Here is an 18,559-nt window from a genome sequence, read left to right on the forward strand (position 1 = left end):
GCAAAACACGGGCTGTGAAAAGCATTTTCTCCTTCATTTGCAGTCAAAGAACATACTGCAGACTCTCTCTCTCCACTGAACAAGAGGCAACAGCAGCCAGGTTTTCCAAGGAATGGTGTTTCCTGATTGCTCTATAGATGAGAAAGATCATTTCTGGAGAAGGCCTCCCCATGTAGTTTTTCAGCCCTAACCAAACAGTGTCAGCAAAATGGTCCTTAAAAAGAAAATCCCTAAGTCTGTAAAATGTATTCTTGCCTTTTCCCTCCCACTCCTCCACTGACTGCAAGGATCCCATGGGTGCAGCTGCTAAGGAACAATGCATTTACCTTATGGTTTTTACCATGCCGGTACATCATCCAGTCCTCACCGTTGGTGCTGACCTCCAGTTTGTATGAGCGGATATAGTAGCCATTCTGTGTTTCTTTGGAGATGGCGCCCTGGGTAGCAATGGCTGTCAACATAGTCAGGAAACGAAGGTCCACCTGTTTGGGGATGGGGAGAGAAGGGAAAGGAGAACAAAGAAAATGATGGTGACAACCATCAGTCCCATGACGGGCTGGATCATCCCCACATTTTTAAAAACTAAGGGCCAGATGGTGAACAGCATGGCTCCAGTTGGTGCAGCTCTGCTGGAGCTTTGTTGAGTTATACCAACTGAGGATCTGGCCTAATATCTCATTCAGTTTTGTTAGAGCATGAAAACACAGCTGACACTTTTGCCACTGCCCTCACTCAAGTGTTCTGTGTACAGGTCACAGTGGCTTGGAAACTTGGCAGTCCTTTTCTAGGGTTGATTTTCAGACCACTTAACTGAACATGCCAGAGAGAAAAAATGTTTCATGCTCTGCAATTTTGTGGTAATTTTATAATTTTGGGGGAAAGCAAGAGTAAAGTGTGTCCCATGTGTCTCTGTTCCCTCTCCCCCTCTGTTTGTCTTGTCTATTTGTAGTCTCTTTGGGGCACGGACTGTTTCTTGCTTTGTTTCTACAGAACCTAGCACAGTGGGGACCTGATCTCTATCAGGACATTTCAGCACTCCAGTGATACAGATAATAAACAAAAGCAACAACAATTGGTGGAGGGGAAATAGTTTAAGTACAAAACAGGCAATGTGACAGTGTATGAATGTGTGATTGATCACAAGGGGCAAAATCCTGATGCCCTCTCTCAATTTGTGATCAGTCTTTAAGCAAAATCCCATTGATTTCAATGGAAAAAAACAGGGTTTGACCTCAGCAGGAATTTAGCTAGTGTGAGGACTAGGTGAAACTGATTAAGGACTTTGAAGTTTGGCCATAAGTGAAAGTGCAAAGTCCCCCTCTCAGACCAGACAACAGTATTGTCACTAAAATTGAAAGCCTACGTGCTTTTAAATGGGACAGAGGCCATGGGACAGAGATTTTCAATGTAAAATAGAGTCATGATGTCCCATTAGCAAGAGCAGCAATTTTCAATTCTTTTTAGTTATGTGTGTTAAAAAAGGTCATGAGAGCTGGCTTAGTAGCACTGCTATGAATGAAGAATTAGACATCTGCTTCAGGCAATAACATTTCAGTACCTACAGTTCTTACTGCCATTTAGCAGGCAACATCTCACAATGCTATATCCACTCAGAAACCCTTTGTGAACAGACAGTGCGCATCTAAGGAGGTCCTAAAGAAAGCCTTTCCTCTGTCAAATCCCGAACAGAACTCCACACTGCCAGTGCTTACTACATCTTCAGCAGAATAAATATTATTCTAGCTGCACATTCACAATACTTTGCTAAGACTCCAGCCATCAGGCTGGCTGCAGCGTCAATGATCTCGGTAAATAGCAGGACTCTCTCTCTCAGCTCTCTGGAAAGTCCATCAAGGTTCAGGGGGCATAAGGTCAAGTCATGACTTGTGCAGGAATGTTAATGGGCCAGCAGCAGGCTCCTTTCACAAAAGCAGAGTCTTCCTGACTTCCCTAAACAGCAGCTCACCCACTGCTGACTCTGCATGTCACAAAGGCAGGTCAGTTTAACCGCAAGATGGTCAGCGTGGCTCAAAGCAGAGGAGAGAGGAAAGCTGAAGGTTTGGAGTGCACTGGTGGGGCCTTGCCAAAGTCAGCTTTGCCTCCAGCAGAGATGCTTTCTCCCAGCGTCGCTCTGCCAATGCTGGCTACAAGGCTCGCACAGTGGTGCCTGCCAATGCCAGCTTGCCCTTTCAGCACTTGCTCAGAAGACAATTCTGGGCCTCTAGCATACCATGCTTTTGACAAAAGCGATTTAGAGGTCAGTTCAATACTGCACGCTGCAGCAGTTGTCTGGCAACACAAACTGTTGCAAAGCCTAGTATTATAGCCCAAATTTTCCATCTCTACAGCACATTAATCATAGACATGTGGGGCTGGAAGGGACCTTTAGAAGTCAGCTAGTGCATCCCCCCCTGTGATGCAGCAGGACCATGTAAAACCAAGTAAACCCAGACCCTCCCTGCCATGGGTTTGTCCAACCTGTTCTTAAAAACCTCCAATGATGGGGATTCCACAACCGCCCAGGAAGCCTATTCTGGTTCTTAACCAACCTTATCATTACAAAGTTTTCCTAATATCTAACCTAAATCTCCCTTGCTGCAGATTAAACCCATGACTTTTTGTCCTACCTCTTGTGGACATGGAATACAATTGATCATCCTCTCGGTAACTGCCCTTAACATATTTGAAAATACTTATCAGGTCCCCCCTCTGACTTCTTTTCTCAAGACTAAACAAATCCATTTTTTTAATCTTTCCTCACAGGTCAGGTTTTCTAAACTTTTTATCATTTTTGTTGCTCTCTGCTGGACTCTCTCCAGTTTGTTCACATCGTTCTTAACATGTGGAGCCCAAAACTGCACCCAGCATGCTAGCTGAGCCTTCGCCAGTGCTGAATGAAGCAGAACAATTACTTCCCATGTCTTACATACTACACTTCTGTTAAGACACCTCAGGATGATATTAGCGCTTCTCACAACTCCATCATATTGTTGACTCAGATTCGATTTATGATCCATTACAAACCCCAGATCCTTTTCACCACTACCACTGTCTAGCCAGTTATTCCCCATTTTGTAGTTGTGCAGTTGATTTTGCCTTCCCGAGTCTAGTACTTTGCACTTGTCTTTATTGAATTTCATCTTGTTGATTTCAGATCAATTCTCCAATTTGTCAAGGCCATTTTAAATTCTAATCCTGTCCTTCAAAGTGCTTACAACCCCTCCTAGAAAATGTCATAAGTGTACCCTCCACTCCATGATCCAAGTCATTAATGAAAATGTTGACTAGTACCAGACCTAGGACAGACTCTTGTGCAACCCCAGTAGACACATCCTCCCAGTTTGGCAGAGAACCATTGATAATTACTCTTTGAGTACAGTTCTTCAAGCACTTGTGCCACCTTATAGTATTTTCATTTAGTCTACATTTCCCTAGTTTGTAATGTGAGACTGTGCCAAAAGCCTTAATAAAATCAAGATATAATGTTCATCCTCGATAATTTAGGACTGCATTTCCTCTTCCTCTCATGGGGATCTGTACGAACCTGGAGGAACTCCTTGTTGGAATCCAAATTGGGAGTCCATCCATTGTCATCACTGTTGAGTCGGCTCTGCTGTGGGGTCCACCTCCCATCCGAGTAGGTGGAGGAGGCAGTGATCTGTTCATTGGAGATCCTGCCAGATTCCATCCCCAAAGGACCGTTGCACTGGAAGTCTGGAGCAGACACACACACACACAAACACGCACAGAGACAAATTTACAAATTCTGTATCTTTTACTTCCAACTGGAAGTAAATCATGAATTATTCACCAGCATCCGAGATCATACGCATATGTCTGTCAAGATGATGGGATTTACACAGAAATATCTGTGCACATATATCCAATGCAAAAAACTAGGCAACATTAAGGACAGGATTGGCCTTATGTTTGCAAGATCCTCAGCAAATTAACACATGTGGCTCAGTCCAGATCCTCTCCCATCTATGATGGGGTTATTCTACCTTTGTGTAACCATGATCCCTCCCCCTCCCACCCCATATCAAGATGTGCCAAGCCCCTCACCTGGTTGTGAACCTTCTTGGCAACTTATAACCTCCTGAAGTCAAGAGCTGAATTCTAGCCCCCAGTCAAAGTGGGGAAAGGCAGAAAAGGAATGCACAAAGGAATGCAATCTCTGCCATATGCCACCATTGCCAGAGTCAAATGGGAAACTATATGAGTGATCAAGACTGGTGCTCAGACTTGAAAGCTGTCTATGTGTGGGTATGTGTTGTTCTATTGGGAAGTCCTATGAGCTGAATGGGGTACACTGTCTTAAAAGCTTGCTACCATTAAGACTGGGAGATCCAGCACCCAACTTTTTGAATTTCTTTTAAGACTTTTAAATCTACATTAGCTCAGCCACGTTTCACATCTTATCTATTTTACGCATATGTTTCATAAGAAACAGTAAGATAAATTCCACAAAGAAAACATCAGAAGCAAATATTTCATGAGCCAGACCCTCAATTGGTGTAAACTGATGTTGCTCTACTAATGTCCCATATGTGAAACACAGCTGACTTAACACCATACTAGAAACACGGGCCAAATTATGCTCTAAGTGGTGCCGTTAAAGTCTCAATTTATACCAGCGTGAATGAGAGCAGGATTTGACTCTAACATTTTTGCATTAATTCTGACTTTAGTCCCTTTGATTTTTCAAACTTTATGGTGCATTACCATTAGCGTTTACATTTAACTTCCCTGTTTTTAAAGAAGAGAATAAAAAGGGGAAAAAATAGGTAAAAAAAAAGGGGGGGGGGGGAAGTAAAAATGAAAAACTGAAGTAACCTTAACTGAGGCATCCTTAACTCATGCAACCCTAATTGAGGCATTCCTAACTGAGACATACCTAATGCAAGACTACTGAAGAGAGATAGCCATAATGCAAATGTCCTTAGCACAGCAGACCTTAAATGTGTATGTCCATTATTCTAAACTGCTCTAGATTATGAGTTCTCAATGTGGGGGCCACAGCCACACTCCCTTATTATTATTTTTTTTTTTTTGGAGAGGGAAGGGCTTGAAATTTAGGAGAGGGTGTCCTGAAGCTATTTTCTGTTGTAACGTGGCATGACAGTGTGACAGTAACAGAAAGCTCATGACCATTTTCTTAAGTGAAGGATGCCATGAAAAAAATTTTTTTTTCCTAACATGCCTGTGTTAACTTGCTGAATTTAAATGTTCATAATTTTAAAAGAACAGTACTTACTTTAATCAAACCAAATATTTTCCCCTTCTTTAACAAGGGCTAATAAAACAAGATTAGGTTTGAACTTCCTAGCTTCAGGCATTTTTTAATTAGACAAATGTAAAATTCCAATGGGCACTTTGGGAAAGTGTATTTTGGGAAAAGTGTGTATTTTCCCCCCACTCTTCAATAATATGGGTGTACCAATTTTGCCCATATTTTCCAAAAAACCTTTTGATTGAGACCAGACATGGAGTTTCAACCCAAAAGGAATTTAAGAATGTTATGAGCAAGTGAAAAGGTAAAATTAAGATGGAAATTGCTATTCATCCTTAACTAAAGAAGCTAAAATATACTTACATTCATTTCTCTCTGTTCCACTCTCTGGGAAAATGACCTCTTGAAAACACTCATCCTGACTCACTCATACAAATGCTTGCATACACAGACAGACGAAATGATGGAAACACTCCCAGAAATTCAGATAAAAAGCTCACATGACTGTATGAGTCTCACAAACAGGCCTGACCGTAAAATTTCCAACTTACTTTCCGGGATCTCCTGCTGTACCAAGTAGTAGCGGGCAGAGAAGCCATCTTTAGCAACTGCAAGATCAGTGTGGAAGGTAAGCGAGAGAATACCAGTAGCTGAGTGGATCTCAGAAGGGGTCTTGGTTCCGCAGTATCTGCCTATCAAAGGGCCAACTGCAAAAGAAAGAGCGACAAAGTAGCGCCAGCCTTTTGGTTGGACTTTAGTCTTTACCCAAGCTACCAAGTCAGAACTACTTGGCAAGAATACATTGGTAGTGAATAGCGAGTAATAATCAACCCTACAGATACAATCAGGATGAAATGAAGGCATTTTTGATTGTTTAGTTTCTATCACTTATATTTTTTTGAGAACAGAGGTAGATCAAATGTAGTATCAGTTTAATGCACATCTGTGTGTCCATCTATCTGCATTTTTAACACATCCATCACTGTATTATTTAGGTACTATATATAACATTTGATACATCCTCTCTGGGACAGACTTTATTCTGTACTTGCAGGGAGATAGACTCAGTGATCAATACATCTTTTTCCTCTCTAACTCAAATGATCCAATGATACAATTAGAAAATTAAAGACGTCAGTTTATCAGTAATATGAAGTCTATGATGACACTCCATGGGGACAAACTCAGTACTGGGGACAGATAGGATTGGCATCATCACCACATTTAACTGCTGGGAAAAGGCCAACAATATTTTGTATTTGGCAGTGCTGCAGAATACCGACGAGTCATGCCCTCTATGGAATTCTTCAGGCTCACCATTACTGTTGGTTAACGGGAGAATAGCCAGACATGGAGGAAAGCCTTGGTGATACATCACCCCAGTGCTTACCTTGAGGAATGCCATCCCAGATGTCCAGCCAGTCATACTTGCAATCTCCCTCTCCGACCTGCAAGGGGTCATGCTCTAGGTCAAAGGTCAGAAACTGAAGAATGATCTCCATCTTTGGCTTGGCCATGATGGTGAAAGTGCAGTCCAAATTGTGGGGATACTTATCAGGGAATCCTGGGGACTCAATAGTGCCATTGGAGCTGGTGAAGTTTCTAGAACAGTCTTCAGAGCCTGCAGTGGTAGAAAAAGCAGATGTAACTAACAACAACCACATGGCTGACATTGATGACTCTCGCCACCTTGTGTGCTAGGGAACGTTCATTCTGGATCCAAAGGGTTATCAGGATTTTTGCTGGAAACTTCTTGGGACACAAGAGCTTTGTAAATTTTATAAAGACAGAGGGTGAGATTGTTAGAGAATTCTGAAGGGTTTTGGACACACATCTGACATTCATTGTAGACATGTGTCTAGGCTGCTTTGGAAACCTCATCCAGAATCAATCGCTAATCCCTCTGCAAATATTCCAAAAATGGTATTAAGGAAATGGGCACACCCAAAAGGTTGGAAGCCCAAGCTGCACTGCAATGCAACATGATGACACCTGTTGCTACACAGGGTTATAATGTCATTTTGCCAACAGTACAGAGGTTATGCTCCTGGGCACCAGCATGGTCAGCAATAGTGGGTCAGGCACCAGGAAGAGTTTGCTGTTCTTTTTCTCCCCATTCCTAAAGTCTACAGATGGACTGTTGGAGACAGGCTTTTCTGAGCTGGTTTTTTCTGGCATTGTGAAGTGAAGACTCCAAGATGGAGTCTTTCTTAAGATCATTTTTATGATCAAGATCATTCTCATGATACACCTTCACCAACAATGTATCTGCTGGACCTAGACTCATCATATTGATGGTCAGCTCAGCACACTCCAACGGGGCTAGTGTACACAGTCCTAATTAATACGGACTATAAGTAATATTCTGGTTCCCCCAGCATATTGTGGGGAGGTAGGGGGAGAAATGGGCACAAGGGCTAAAACACCCATATGGTCAAATTAAAGAACCAGCTCTCTAGGGTTATATTTTTGGGGAATTAGTTGAGGGAATCGTTGCCCACAATAAGTCTATTTTAGAACTTAGTATTAGCACCCATCACTGCAATATCTGAGCTAAAATTTCCCCATGAGAGTCAGGAGATCGGTTCTTTTTCTAGCTCCAGTACAGACGTCCTGCAAGGCCTTGGGCAAGTCACTTATCCTTTCTGTGCCTCAGTTACCCTACCAGCAAAGAAGGGATAATAATGTTTACATAGAAACAAAAGAGTTGGGAGGCACACTTCAGTGCTGTTTGTAAAGCTTCTGAAACCCTCACATGGACAATTGCTAGCAAAGTGCAAATTATCCGTGATTAATTATCAATATTAAGTATTACTTTTCATCAGAGTGGCAATTAGTAGAGCAACCTCTCTGCAACACCCAAAGCCTAGCACCCTAGTGACTGTAGAGTTTACGAATGGCTAGTCAACTACGTTTCTATGCTGTGGCCGCTGAAAGATTTCGGGAGTGGGGAGGGGTGGTATGTGTGTGTGCGCGCGCGCGCGCACGTGCACATGTGTGTGTGAGCGTGCATGTGTGTGTGTGAGAGAGAGATTGATTCTCTTGACAGGAGGAACAGAGAGCCCTTTCTCTCTTATTCAGCTGTCTGCACCAGAAATGTTAGTTATTTCTAATCTTGAGGAAGACTTTCTGATTGCCAATAGGACAGACAATGTCATCACTTATTTGTTGCTGACCTTGATGCTGGCCTCCCTCGTACCACAGCCAGCTAAGTGCCTCCTTTTTCTTACAGTTCCAAGGTGCCTCGGGGTGGTGATTGGGGAGAGGCAGAGGAGGAGAGATTGTGTCCTATTCATGCCATGACTGCTTTAAAACCACTGCTCTTTAGAGGCTGGACAATTGACAATGGAAATGTCTAGCCTGTGGGCCATCAGAGGGGTAAAGGGGTGTTAGAGAGCCCTTTACTCCATGACTGTAACACAGGATTAACATTCACTAAGGTTTTGACTTTTGTTTTATAGGGATGATGTGCTTCTCCTCTATAAACTTGTTGCTCCAACTCACCCAGTCAGTGCAAGTCTTCTTGGGACTAATGGGAGCCTTGTTATTAAGATCTGCACTAGCGTATGTGAGTTAGGAGAGCAACTTGAAGTAACAGCTGGACCACTGGTACTGTAGTATCTGTAGGTGGAGTAACATTGAGAGAAACTTCTAGACTGACTATAGGAGAATGGCCAGCTTCTCTGGATAATGCAGTGGGAAATACAGAGGCCAAGCACAAAATTGCAAGACAATAGAATGAACGACAATAAGAATGAATTTACTCCTGATCAAATAAAAAGGCAGCCAGATTTATGAGGAGAATAATACATACTCCAAACTGAGAAGGAAAGCACAGAAATATTCAATAAACCAGATGTTGACTGTCAGGAAATGTCCTCTGAGGACTGTACAGAAACATAACTGAGATACTGTTAGATAGCAACGATTTCCTCATTTGGGTCTCTTCTAGCAGTTAGTATCTTTGTCAGTAGTTTAACTATAACCAGCAAACAATGACTGGCTTTAAAGATAAGCTGCAAATATTAAATGGTAATCATGTTTACTTCAGCAATATGTGCTAAATGCTCCCACTGATCAGACTGATAGAACAGTTCAGCACATAAATAACTAAAAGACAACCACTTAAAAACAGGCCTGCCAAACTGCTCACTGTAATGCCCCAGAAATGGCTAACACCATAAAGTTCAGATCTGATCTCTCCCAAAGTATAGGGGTATTTGGAGACAGGTTTTGGTTTGGACCCATCTCTCCTGGAAGGTGTCAGTATCATGGCTATACATGAACTCCTTCATAAACTGGAGTCGGTCATTTTTCTTTTCTTGGAATGGTTTTCAAATTGGGCTTAATTTCTCCTTCTTCTTCTTCTGTTTTTAATTAAAAAAGAAGCTTTGAAAATTCTACCAGGTAGTAAAAAAAAACAAAAACTTACCTGGGCTGTATCTATCAGCAGGGTTTACTTGGTACCACGGGACCAACATTTTCAAAAGTGTAATGATTCTGGGTCTCAAACTTGAGACGATTGCTCAGCATTTTCTGAAATTCAGGCCCTATTAAGCTGTATCACTTGAGTTGAGTGCTCAAAATCATTAGGCATATTTGAAAATTATGACCTGGATAATGTCTTTTAGAGCATCACAGCAAAACTGACCAATACAACATAAGGAGACTTACAACTGGGAAGCAGTTGTTTATAGGCCAAGTGCCTCTCTTAACCTAGTAAGCGGGGTAGTTTAACACATTTTGCACAATAAGTGTGTGTGCGCGTGCACATGTGTGTTAGAGAGAGAGGTCACCTTTAAGAGGGAGGTAAGTTGAACCATGATGTTTCATTCACTGACATGGAGTATCTTAATTGGATGCACTTTAAAGCCAGTGGACCGTCCAAGGATAAGCACCAGTTCTGACTGAACCTTACCTCTGATCCATCTGTCCTATCTATTTGTCTACAAACAAAAGGCAAGATTTGTTTACATCACAGACCTGGGGCCAGAGAGACCCTCCTACCCTACATCTGAAGATGGTTTCAGGGGACATTGATCTCTCCAGGTGGGCTGTATGCACTCTGAGATTGCGTAAACAACTGGCTTCAGTTCATTCTATCCTCCCGGGCATGAGGATATTTTGAATTTTGTCTAGAGTGGTTTCAAGACAAGAGCCCTTCTCAGAGAGGACTGCAAACATTTTAACTGCACTGAGTACCAACAAGGACTGTATTTGATGAAGCCCCGTCCCAAGGACTTGCACCAGAAGGGAAGCTGAGGGACAGGAAATGAGAAAACCCAGTTCCTGCTTTCCTTCTACGCCTTCTGCCTCTCTGATGCACCCCCTACTTCCTCTCTCTCTGACAGTCCCTTTTCCCCATGACTTTAGCCCCTTCCTGTCTGGTACTCAAGTGGACAGAGTGCTTCTCACTCCCGGCCCATTGTACCTCCCTGCCAGCTGGCCTCTTGGCATAGCGCTACTCCCTGGCATAGCGCTACTCCCTGGCTCTGTGTCAGCTCTGGCCACTGCTGCATACTGGACTACTCCCAGCCCCTGCTGCTTCATGACATAAAAGTCAGGGCATGGGACTTGGGACTGCCAGCAAAGGCAAGTGGCGTCCACTGTTCCCTCAGCAGATCCCACGAAAACAGCCAGTCCTGCTGGGTTAACTAAACCCCCTCAGGACTAGTCAATGTCCTAACCATTAACTGAAGCAATAATGTAATGAACTGGCTGGTGGGTGGGTGCGTGTACGTGCATGTGCCACTGCCCTCTACTGGATGGAAAAAGCTTTACATGGCCACCAGCTCATGAAGTCTCCATTTTAACAAGTCACCCCAAGCACAGACAGATGATACACTAATAGATTTTTTTTAACCAACTCCCCTCCCTCTTCTAAATTAAAGTTAGGAAATCCTATTTGAGTTGTATTCCCAACCCCATGGAGCCGGTCATCTGCACCCGAGTCTGTGTGACTCTGCGTATGTCACTCTGTACTTATGAGCATCTATCTCTCTAAATAACATATAACTACACTCAAAACCACTAAGTACTGATGTGCTTGTATTAATGCTTCTGCCCTTCTTTGAAGATTCTGGAAGAGAAACAAACAATGCTGTGCCTATTTTTGATTCCCAAGTATATTCATGTGTTTGTTTCATATTCTACTGATGACGTGAAACTTGTGTGTTTTCTTCCAGTATTCTAGCAATGGAATGTGGGCACAGAGCCTGGTCCTATGACAAATAGTCTTGGATATTCTTGTGCAAAATGTATGCACATGAGGAGCGTAAGTATAAGCTCTCTCTTTCTCTCTCTCTCAGGACTAGTCTGCACTAGAAGCTGTAGCATGTCTGGTGAAGATGCTCTGTGCCTATGGGAGAGAGCTCTCCTGTCAGCATAATAAAACCACCTCCGGGAGAGGTGGTAGCTACAGTGGTGTGCCATGGGCCTCCAGTGCCCGGGGGCCAATACTTACATCTGCATCCCCCGTCGGCAGTGGTGGTATCAGCGGCAGCACCCCGTGATGGGGGTCTGTGGGCCCGTTTCCCGCTCTCCCCCAGTTCTCCCCCACTGTGGGGGCAGCAGGTGTGTGGGGGGGAGGGGAGCAGTGACAGCGGCAGATGCCTCTGGGCCGCCTAGTGGCGGGGGGCCCGTGATGGGCTCTGCCTCAGAGCCCTGCCTTTGTCTGCTTGGCCCCTGTGTGGCCGGGGTCCGTGCAGCTCCCTCCTTGTGCCCAGCATGGGGCTGGAGGGGCTAGTAGGATGTTTGCCCCCCTGCAATGGGAGCCCTCGGCCACCAGCAGGCCTGTGCTGGGGTCTGCACAACCACCAGGGTTGTTAATGCCTGGCGGCCCCTAGCCACCTGCGACAGCAGGGGGGCAGCTGCTCCAACGAGGGCCCAGCCGGTGCCCCCACACGCCAGTGCAGGGGCATGGCCCGCCCCACTCCCTCCCTCAGCACACCACTGGGTAGCTATGTTGGTGGAAGAAGCTCTCCCGTCGACAGCGCTGTCCACACTAGTGCTAAGGTTGGTGTAACTTACGTCACTCCTTTGGGTGATGTAAGTTATAGACATATGTGGTAGTGCGTACAAGCCCCGTGCCCCCCCCTTCCTCTCTCTCTCTCTCTCTCTCTCTCTCTCTCTCTCTCACACACACACACACACACACACACTTCTTATTTTCTTGAGACTACTTGTTCTCATGCAGGCAGTTCTGACAAATATTTAGACAGAGCTGATATAAAAAGGCTTTAGAGCTTCTTTTACTTTCTTCCAGAATAGTTTTGTATTGAACAGAATTATGAATAGTTCCTGTTATACTGAACTCAGCAGCCTCCTGTCTCACTCCCTTGATGACACTGCAGGCAGCAGCCCCTTTAAACCAGCAATACACCCATTACAAAACCCCTGCCTTCCAGAAAGAGAAAACAGAGTCATTGATCAGTGCTTAAATTGTATAACCACAGGAGCTCTATGCAGTTCTAAAGGAGGGACAATCTTCACTTAGCCTTGATTTAACAAGCACTATACCTGCCATGAAGAAAAGACACAGTGTTTGTAGTTCTGGAATGCAAGAGATAATTTAATGAGGAAACCTGCTTTTCATGCTAAGATATGAATCAAAAAGCACTATAATGTACCACTAAAATCTTTACCTTCTTGGAAATGTGATGAAATAGACTTGCCAAAGAAACATAAAACCCTTTGTACTGAGCATGTGCTAAAAATCTTACTGAAAATGTGGCTGACGGGATTTGCTCTGTGATGATCCTAATGTCAATTGCTTGGAAGATAGGTGCTGTTGAACTGCCAGTCCAAAGTCTGCCTTTGACACTGACCTGTCTTGTAGATCTCATAGCGCAGGGAGAAGCCGGCACCTTGACGTGCATAGTCTGAGGTGAATTTAATGAAGAGAGAGGAGCCTGAGGAAATGATGGTTGGAGGTGCGATGTTCCCACAGTGTTTGCCCAGCAGGTCTGCAGACTCGCTGTCACCATCCCGTATCTCGATAAAGTCATATCTGTCCATGTGAGTGGAAAGGGAGACAGAAGAGACACATGACCAATAGGGTGATGTCACAGAACATATAGCACAAACACAATGCGTCCTTCTTCACACCCTATGCATACTTCACAGAATCATCTTCCTGGCTGCTTGCTTCAACCATGTCACCCCCTTGCTTGCATCTCTCCATTTCCACTGCTGTAAGCATAAGCTACTTGTCTTCACCTTTGAGGCCCACATCTGTACTATCTCGGCTCTCTATTCCACTATACAGATGTAAACTCTCACCTACACTCTGCCAACCATGTCACCCTTGACTGCCCATTTGCCAAATTTTCAGACAAGTGGTCATCATGCATTCTCCCATGCTACTGCTTACACAAAAGAGAAGCTCCCTATAAAAATCTTCCAGGGAACTATCTGCCTTAACATCTCTTCTTAAAAGACACTAGGCCATGATGCCTACAAAACACTTGATAATTCTTAGGCAGCTAGTGTGCTGTGATCACTGCTTATTCCACTGTTCATAACTGCCTGACCACTTCCTTGTGCTCCCCTATCTGTTTATTGTATCCATCTGTTGTCTTTCATCTTAAACTTTGGGGCCTAGGCCATCTCTGTTATAGTTTGTACATATGTTAGTAGATACGTTGCTATCATTATCCCCATTTCACAGACAGGTAAAGATGGGATTTTCAGATGCACCTTAGTGATTTAGGAGCACATATACCAAAGGGTTTGATATTCCCTCCCTAGATGACTTGTCCAAGGGCACACAGCAAGGCAGCAAGAGGAATAAAATATTCTTGAGTGCCAGGTCCATGCTCATTCCTCTAGACTACTTGGTAAGAGTTTCCATTCTAACACTCTCTGTATACACAGTCTTCCATACCTATCACTTTGATTGAATTAAGTGGCTTATCTCATTATCCATATGACCAGCAAGTGGGAGTGGAAGTATCATATCTTGTGCCCAACCCTGAAGTCTTTACACACATCCCCACTGGCTTCAGAGGAAGTTCATATGAAAAGCGATTTAAGTATTAGTTAACACACACCACCAGCTCAGTCCACGGAAGTGCCTGTAATCCACAGAGATGGGCCTGAGACAAAACTCCAGATCCAAACACTCTCATAACGGGCAATTTGGTTCCACATCTGGGAGCAGATCCTCAACTGAAGTCAATAGATCTATGTCAGTTTACACCAGCTTAGGATCTGCCCCCCTAAATTCAGTAGCTCAAGGCCATCTGTAACAACATGGATAACAATGTCTGGACAACAGATCTTTTCATTGTGGCCATCTTTTATCATCAGAAGGGATTTCCTGGTACTACTCCTTTGATTTAATTCAAAATGTTAACCTCCCTGTATTAATTAAACAGAATGTCCCATGGCCATTGATTGTATAATCCACTACCTGCTTAAATTGATCCAAATAAAGTGTGGAATTTGGTAATTTTTACTACAGCTTATTTATTTCTTCAGGGTTCATCAGTTTAAATATAAGATCTAATTAACCAGTGATTGAATTAATTGGAAAGAAATATATATATTTATTTATATGGTGATTTATTACACTCCCATCAAGTAGAACATGGCTGTGCATGAACAAAAGATAGACAAGCAGTAAATGCTCAATCATGTAACAATGGTGTTCAATATACATCTCATACCAAATGTGACATTATAACAAATGGCAGCAGCATGGCCTATTGAACAGAGCACTGTCCTGGGACTCAGAAGACCCAGGTCCTATTCCTGGCTCTGCCTCTAGCCTGCTGGGTGACTTTTCTGCCCTGTACCTCAGTTTCCCCATCTATAAAATAGGGATAATGCTATTTATCTTTGTAAAGTGCTTTGAGACTATGGATGAAAAGTGCTATATAAGAGCTGGATATTATTATTATTATTACCCTACCAACTCCTCCTAAAGCACTGGGTGAAACCCTAAATGCAAGTACTTGGGGGGAAATTGCAAACTTGGGACTAAATTAAGAACCTACAACCTGTATTTTGGCACCATTTGGCACATAGGTGTCCAAATGCCATTTGACATGCCTAACTGGATACTTTGTAAGCCCCAAATGAGGCATTGGGGCACTCAGGGTAGGTGCCCAAGTTTGGAAACTGCGGTCTGTAATTTATATCATCAAGGCACTCCCAACTTCAAAGGGGAGTTGTAGATACACTGGAGGGCAGGGATAGGATACAGAGTGACTTAGGCAAATTAGAGGATTGGTCCAAAAGAAATCTGATGAGGTTCGGCAAGGACAAGTGCAGAATCCTGCACTTAGGACAGAAGAATCCCATGTACTGTTACAGACTGGGGACCGACTGGCCAGGCAGCAATTCTGCAGAAAAGGACCTGGAGGTTACAGTGGACAAGAAGCTGGATATGAGTTAACAGTGTGCGCTTATTGCCAAGAAGGCTAAAGGCATATTGGGCTGCATTAGTAGGAGCATTGCCAGCAGATCGAGGGAAGTGATTATTCCCCTCTATTCGGCATTGGTGAGGCCTCATTTAGATTACTGTGTCCAGTTTTGGGCCCCCCACTATAGAAAGGATGTGGACAAATTGGAGAGTCCTGCGGAGGGCAACGAAAATGGTTAGGGGGCTGAAGCACATGACTTATGAGGAGAGGCTGAGAGAATTAGGCTTGTTTAGTCTGCAGAAAAGAAGAATGAGGGAGGATTTGATAGCAGCTTTTAACTACCTGAAAGGAGGTTCCAGGGAGGATGGAACTAGGCTGTTTTCAATAGTAGTAGATGAGAGAACTAGGAGCAATGGTCTCAAGTTGCAGCGGGGGAGGTCTAGCTTGGATATTAGGAAAAACTTTTTCACTAAGAGGGTGGTGAAGCACTGGAATAGGTTACCTAGGGAGGTGGTGGAATCTCCATCTTTAGAGGTTTTTAAAGTGTGGCTTGACAAAGCTCTGGCTGGGATGATTTAGTTGAGGTTAGTCCTACTTTGAGCAGGGGGTTGGACTAGATGACCTCCTGAGGTCCCTTCCAACCCTAATCTTCTATGATTCTAAGGCAAGGAGTTATGTCAGTGCACATGCTGTTGTGTGAATTGACATAAAATTCAGTGCAAATAAAGAGGTCTAATTAATTATCTATAGAACAGTTCTGTATTCAGTACTTGGGCGAGTACCATGCAAAATATATTTATATCTCAGAATGAAACTCTCAAGGCTATTAGGGAGATGGGTCCAAGTCCCTCAATTCAGATCTACAGCCAGATTTCAAATCATCCAAAGCTTAGTGATGTTGGATCCGTAGTGGTATGCCAAGACATTGTTTAGCATGCTGACCAATATTGTCTTATTGTTTCCTTGCATTCCCCCGTCTCTCTGTATCCACCTGTTGTCTTGTCTTACACTTAGACTGTAAGCTCTTTGGGGCAGGGACCATCTCTTTGTTCAGTGCTTGTATGGAGCCCAGCATAGTGGGCTCCTGGTCCATGACTAGGGCTCCTAGGCACTACAAATAAACAATAATTCTGGTTTTAGTTTGGCCTATTTTAGAGCTAGCACTGGTATCTGTGTGTTGCAAATAAACAGGTTTATATGAATATCATGTAATCTTTAACACTTTCCCTCTCCTTTCTGTGTTAAGTCTCTGACCAGCATAACATTATTTACAGAAAACCACCCATCTCTCTTTCTGTTTATTTGCTTAGCATCAACCTGTTAAAACAACATGCTATGTCCTCAAGGGGAACAGGAGAGTTCAGAAATGTTACACAGTGCCAGGATTCTTACTTTCCACTTTGTCACAAGATCCTTTCTTTGGAAATTGAGAGTTGAAAGAAGAAGTAGCCTGTTGGCCACAGAAGAAGTCTCATGTGACTAATTACTGTTCTGCAACACATGCATACCTCATCAAGAAACAAGCCCAAAACAAACTGAGAAGAACTGAATGTGCAGCTCAAAAGGGAAGGCAGTTCGAATAGGCCAGGTCTCACTCCTTTCAGGGAGTTAATCAGGCTGGGCTCCAACAGAAAAATGCCTGAAGCTAAAGTGCTATCTGTGCTGGGCCAGGCACTGAGTGAGCTGTAACTAGTCAGCCTATAATTTGGTACAAACACAATTTGGCTGGCCAGTGTGAAAGAAACCAAATCACATTTAAAAACTCATTTAAAAAGAATGATCTACCAGAGGATGCATGAGGCTAGATCCTCAGCTGGTGTATGGAACTGATTTACACCACTCGAGGATCTGGCCTCACACAGGAGTATTTAGGCAGCTTCCATTAGTGCATTAAGCAACGTGATTAACATCTGTCACATGTGGTTTGTTCTCTCTCTCATATCCTCTCCCCAGGGGAAAAATAGTGTGTGCTGAGTAGCGCTTTGTTTTGGTAGGGTTTTGTTTCTTTGTTTGTTTCAGCCAGAGCTCAGCAAACAGTGAAGACATTTTTTCCTGTGAACATCTACTTTAATGCAAGACATTTTTTTAAACCATGTTTGCAGACCTTTCACGTTCAGTAAATGTCTGTGTGCTCCTGAGTTACTAGCATGAATAGTTGAATATTCATCAAAAGTGAATTTCAAATTGTAAATTTGATTGTAAAATTTGCCATTTGTGCTGAATAGGTTAGTTTACATACCCGTAAGTCAAATCACATTGTTTCTATTCTCTTGTTTATATAACTCAATAGCACAGCAGGACTTTCGAGTTCATGCTGTCTCCATAACATAAATCAACCAATCAGTATACAGAAAAAATACTACATGACTTATGAAATCAACCAACACATTATAAAATCACAAGATCTATAACATCCTGTAGACCAAGAATTTGTGAATAATTTCAAACAACAAATAAAACTCTTGAATTTCGCAATCTGCTCACAGACAATTTGCAAATAGAAAAAAAAGGCTAAATTCATATAATGACTTATTCATTGGGGAATAATTGCTCCTGTCTACGTTAAAACAATTGGCCTCATCCAAGCATCTAAAAAAGAGTTCTCTCCTCATGAAACTAATCCTTAATAAATCAAATCTTACAACCAACTAAATAAGTCTGCATGAGGTCGAGGGATCTTTTTTTGCCAAGTGTGGAATTAATATAAACACATAAGGGATTTTTGTTGTAGCTAAAAATCTTGGCCCAAACCCTGTAGTCCTTACTCAGGCAAAATTCTCATTATGTTTTTACAGTACTGATAAACAGATCTGCAAAGTGGGAGAGTATTCAGACCAGGATATTATTTCTGCCAAAATGCACTGTAAGAGCATTTGCTTTCTTTACTAGTTAGACTTCATGCTTTATGCCTTAAAAGTGAAAGAGCAAAAATGTTCATTCCAAGAATTCATGTACTAAA

At 43.0% G+C, this 18,559-nt stretch overlaps 1 protein-coding gene across 7 annotated transcripts in view; it reads right to left on the reverse strand.

The window, feature by feature from the left end:
• The window catches only part of NRP2 (neuropilin 2), a 116,849-nt gene that overhangs the window by 65,982 nt on the left and 32,308 nt on the right, over positions 1 to 18,559 (reverse strand). For all 7 annotated transcript variants that reach the window (XR_010919814.1, XM_067548835.1, XM_067548834.1 and 4 more), the window contains exons 3-7: positions 13,060 to 13,241; positions 6,624 to 6,854; positions 5,785 to 5,940; positions 3,545 to 3,714; positions 327 to 482 (exon numbers count right to left, since the gene is read on the reverse strand). Coding sequence is in view for 6 of the 7 variants with exons in the window: in XM_067548835.1 (XP_067404936.1) it covers positions 327 to 482; positions 3,545 to 3,714; positions 5,785 to 5,940; positions 6,624 to 6,854; positions 13,060 to 13,241 (895 nt within the window). In the remaining variant the exon portion in view is untranslated. The remainder of the gene's footprint in view (positions 1 to 326; positions 483 to 3,544; positions 3,715 to 5,784; positions 5,941 to 6,623; positions 6,855 to 13,059; positions 13,242 to 18,559) is intronic.

The sequence above is a fragment of the Emydura macquarii genome, unplaced genomic scaffold (genome assembly GCF_026122565.2).
Source record: "Emydura macquarii macquarii isolate MOO-44397 ecotype Brisbane River unplaced genomic scaffold, CSIRO-AGI_Emac_v2 contig_1253, whole genome shotgun sequence".
Lineage (NCBI taxonomy): Eukaryota > Metazoa > Chordata > Testudines > Chelidae > Emydura > Emydura macquarii.